The following is a 332-nucleotide window of genomic DNA, read 5'->3' on the forward strand; positions in this document are numbered from 1 at the left end:
AAGCGGCCGGCGCTGCTGGGAGCCTCCGGGGCCGGAGGCAGCGGCGGCGGCGGCGGCTCGGGGACGACCGGCACGGGTGCCGGGAGCAAAAAGTCTCCGCGGCTGCCCAAGTGCGCGCGATGCAGGAACCACGGCTACGCGTCGCCGCTCAAGGGCCACAAGCGCTTCTGCATGTGGCGGGACTGCCAGTGCAAGAAGTGCAACCTGACCTCCAGCGGAGAGTTGCGCTTACATTCGGAGGGTGCCGGCCTGGGCTCCCCGTCTGGGCGAAACCGAGAGCTGCCCGCTGCTCCGGATTTCCCGTCGGGCAGCTCTTTTTCTGGAAACTTCGC

At 69.0% G+C, this 332-nt stretch overlaps 1 protein-coding gene across 1 annotated transcript in view; it reads left to right on the plus strand.

The window, feature by feature from the left end:
- DMRT1 (doublesex and mab-3 related transcription factor 1) overlaps window positions 1-332 on the plus strand; it is a 92,280-nt gene that overhangs the window by 1,361 nt on the left and 90,587 nt on the right. Inside the window, exon 2 of the mRNA XM_006765310.2 lies at window positions 4-330. Coding sequence (XP_006765373.1) covers window positions 4-330 — 327 coding nt within the window. The remainder of the gene's footprint in view (window positions 1-3; window positions 331-332) is intronic.

This window comes from Myotis davidii, unplaced genomic scaffold (assembly GCF_000327345.1).
Source record: "Myotis davidii unplaced genomic scaffold, ASM32734v1 scaffold616, whole genome shotgun sequence".
In the NCBI taxonomy this organism is placed as follows: domain Eukaryota; kingdom Metazoa; phylum Chordata; class Mammalia; order Chiroptera; family Vespertilionidae; genus Myotis; species Myotis davidii.